This window comes from Octodon degus, unplaced genomic scaffold (assembly GCF_000260255.1).
Source record: "Octodon degus isolate 3935 unplaced genomic scaffold, OctDeg1.0 scaffold00058, whole genome shotgun sequence".
Taxonomy (NCBI): domain Eukaryota; kingdom Metazoa; phylum Chordata; class Mammalia; order Rodentia; family Octodontidae; genus Octodon; species Octodon degus.
Genome location: NW_004524634.1, coordinates 5,004,434 through 5,005,954, shown reverse-complemented (window position 1 = coordinate 5,005,954; position 1,521 = coordinate 5,004,434). Strand labels below are relative to the sequence as shown.

The window sequence follows — 1,521 nt, the reverse complement described above, 5'->3', positions numbered from 1 at the left end:
GTGCAGGGTGTGCTCCAGCTGATCCTTCATTAGCAAAGAAGATACTGTCAGGCTAGGAGAGTATTCACAATATTGCTTTCAATTACAAGAACTTGGTTTAGGAGCGCTTGGACTCATGCATTCTGCAGAAGTTCTGGCTGGGACTGGGAGACCCAGTGAGAGATTCCAGAACTCCATTGACTCCTTAGAGATACAGATGAAGTAACTGGTAACAGGACCAATCCTACAAAAATCATCATAGGCCCATGTGCCCACCCTCCCTTGAACTGGAGTTTCCAACATGAACAAGGCAGCTAGTACCGGAGCCTTTGAGGACAAAGCAGGGTCAGTTCGGTCCCCATAGTGAGAGATCTAGAACAGTCACTTTTCAACATCCACTCTTCCTGTACACACAGGAACAACCCCTCCCCTGACGACACAGCAAGGTCCTCTCAGTATCCAGGTCTCCTTCTGAAAGCATCCTCTATGGTAAGTCCTCCTGCCTTTCTGCTCTTTGCGTGCACCAAGTGAAAAGCCTGTGATACATGCATGCACGGGGGCATACATACACCTGTCAGAGTGGGAGCCAAGCCACTCCAGGAGCCCAGCACTGCAAAAGTTTTTTTAAACTAAAAATTAACTATTCAGATTTAAACCAGTGTTGGAACTTTGGAATATATACATGGGTTTTGGGTTACAGTTCAGGCACTCAATCTCTACAAGGTTCACCATTAGTGCACTAGAGTAGAGGAGATACAGTATATTCCTGCCCAGTTCTTAAAGGACCAAATCCTACCCTCCAGCTCTGGGACTACACCTCCTCCATGATAGATGTGGCTCAATATCTCTCCTTCAGAAGGGTATTTCCACATGTCATACATGAAGGAATTTGGAAAAGCTTTTAAGCTTCCTACTTCCATTCTGAGCTCTTCAGGGACCTTGAACACTATCTCAGTTAGACTGCTGGAACAGCATGAATCCCAGGTCCCCAAACAGAAGCCAACTCAGGACACTTTCACAGATATGCTGAGACCAGCAACATCCATGCCAACCGCAGTGGAAACTGCTGGCCCAGAACTTCTGTGAAAATGTGCTTCCATTATTGTTATGTGGTTGATTGTAAAGTAACGTGATCATGCCACTAGAAAAATGAAGTGGGGCAATCCACAAAGACAGAATGGGGAAGAGCCGCCACTGCCTGAACGCTACCCTTAAACATGCTGGACACAGATGGGTACAAGCAATGAAATTTTATGAATTGTAACACAAATGCCATAGTTTAAGACAACAAAGGACTCAATTAGGTTTTGGTTAATACAAAGCAAAGAGATCACAGGCCCCCATCTTGAGCAGATGGGAAGTGGTATAATAAATGAAACATAGGAATCCTTGTTAGCTTCCAGACATTATTCATATAATAATGGCCTATCTTCTGGAAGCCCATGCCCTGATAGAGGGCCAGGGCACTGTGCTGCAGCATAGATGTGTCAAGCACAACTTCACCATAGCCCTGGTTCCGGGCAAACTGAAGGACAGTCCTGA

At 45.6% G+C, this 1,521-nt stretch overlaps 2 protein-coding genes across 2 annotated transcripts in view; both read right to left on the bottom strand.

Annotated features, from left to right (window-relative positions):
* The window catches only part of LOC101567226 (probable N-acetyltransferase CML1), a 77,520-nt gene that overhangs the window by 74,454 nt on the left and 1,545 nt on the right, over positions 1–1,521 (bottom strand). The gene's annotated exons all lie outside the window — the stretch shown is intronic.
* Positions 1,215–1,521, bottom strand: part of LOC101566436 (probable N-acetyltransferase CML1) — a 22,879-nt gene continuing 22,572 nt past the window's right edge. Inside the window, exon 4 of the mRNA XM_004634166.2 lies at positions 1,215–1,504. Coding sequence (XP_004634223.2) covers positions 1,310–1,504 — 195 coding nt within the window. The 3' untranslated portion in view covers positions 1,215–1,309. The remainder of the gene's footprint in view (positions 1,505–1,521) is intronic.